Source organism: Bemisia tabaci, chromosome 8, assembly GCF_918797505.1.
Source record: "Bemisia tabaci chromosome 8, PGI_BMITA_v3".
Lineage (NCBI taxonomy): Eukaryota > Metazoa > Arthropoda > Insecta > Hemiptera > Aleyrodidae > Bemisia > Bemisia tabaci.
Genome location: NC_092800.1, coordinates 5,637,515 through 5,638,811, shown reverse-complemented (window position 1 = coordinate 5,638,811; position 1,297 = coordinate 5,637,515). Strand labels below are relative to the sequence as shown.

Below are 1,297 nucleotides of genomic sequence, written 5' to 3'. Positions count from 1 at the left end.
TTTTTCGCGGTTCTCAGGGTCTCGCGAAGCGACACCGGGTCCCGCTTGTTTGAAAATAAATCCTTTCGCAGGATTTAAATGATTAATTGCTTCTGAAAAAATTAAAGCAATGAAAGAAAAATGTTGGTGTTGAAACTTTTATGATAGGTTTTTCTTCTTCGTCCTTCCCGGCCTTCTCGTCCTCCACGTCCTCTTTGTCCTCCTCGTCCTCCTCGTCCTCTTCGTCCTCTTCGTTCTTCTTCGTCCTCTTCGTCCTCTTCGTCCTTCTTTGTCCTCTTCGTCCTCCTCGTCCTTCTCTTTCTCCTTATTCTCCTCTTCCTCTTCGTCCTCCTCCTTCTCCTTATTCTCCTCGGCCTCCTCGTCCTCCTAGTCCTCCTCGTCCTCCTAGTCCTCCTCGTCCTCCTAGTCCTCCTCGTCCTCCTAGTCCTCCTCGTCCTCCTAGTCCTCCTCGTCCTCCTCGTCCTCCTCCTTTGCCACCTCCGCCGCGCCGCCTCCTCCACCGCCTCTTCTGCCTGATCCGTCTCCTCCGCCTCTGCCACCTCCGCCGCCTCCTCCGTGACCTCCTCCGCCTCTTTCACCTCCGCCGCCTCCTCCGCGACCTCCTCCGCCTCCGCCGCCTCCTCCGCGACCTCCGCCGCCTCCTCCGCGACCTCCTCCGCGACCTCCTCCGCCTCCGCCGCCTCCTCCGCGACCTCCTCCGCCTCCGCCGCCTCCTCCGCGACCTCCTCCGCCTCCGCGACCTCCTCCGCCTCCGCCGCCTCCTCCGCGACCTCCTCCGCCTCCGCGACCTCCTCCACCTCCGCCGCCTCCTCCGCGACCTCCTCCGCCTCCGCCGCCTCCGCGACCTCCTCCGCCTCCGCGACCTCCTCCGCCTCCGCCGCCTCCTCCGCGACCTCCTCCGCCTCCGCCGCCTCCTCCGCGACCTCCTCCGCCTCCGCGACCTCCTCCGCCTCCGCCGCCTCCTCCGCGACCTTTTCCGCCTCCGCCGCCTCCTCCGCGACCTCCTCCACCTCCGCCGCCTCCTCCGCGACCTCCTGAGGAGGCGGCGGAGGCAAAGGAGGTCGCAAAGGAAGCGGCGGAGGCGGAGGAGGTGGCAGAGGCGGAGGAGGATCAGGTAGAAGAGTCGGTGGAGGAGGCGGCGGAAGATGATGACGAGGAGAATAAGGAGGAGGAGGAGGACGAGGAGGAAGAGGAGAATAAGGAGAAGGAGAAGGACGAGGAGGACGAAGAGGACGAAGAAGGACGAAGAGGACGAAGAAGGACGAAGAGGACGAAGAGGACGAAGAGGACGAAGAAG

General features: G+C 63.8%; 1 protein-coding gene across 1 annotated transcript; it reads left to right on the top strand.

Annotated features, from left to right (window-relative positions):
• Positions 1–645: 645 nt before the first annotated feature.
• LOC140225266 (uncharacterized) lies at positions 646–1,038 on the top strand (the record flags this gene model as incomplete). Its single annotated transcript, XM_072303538.1, has 1 exon — positions 646–1,038. A coding segment is annotated over one exon (393 nt), but the record flags the coding sequence as incomplete, so codon positions are not given.
• Between the last annotated feature and the right edge of the window lie 259 nt (positions 1,039–1,297).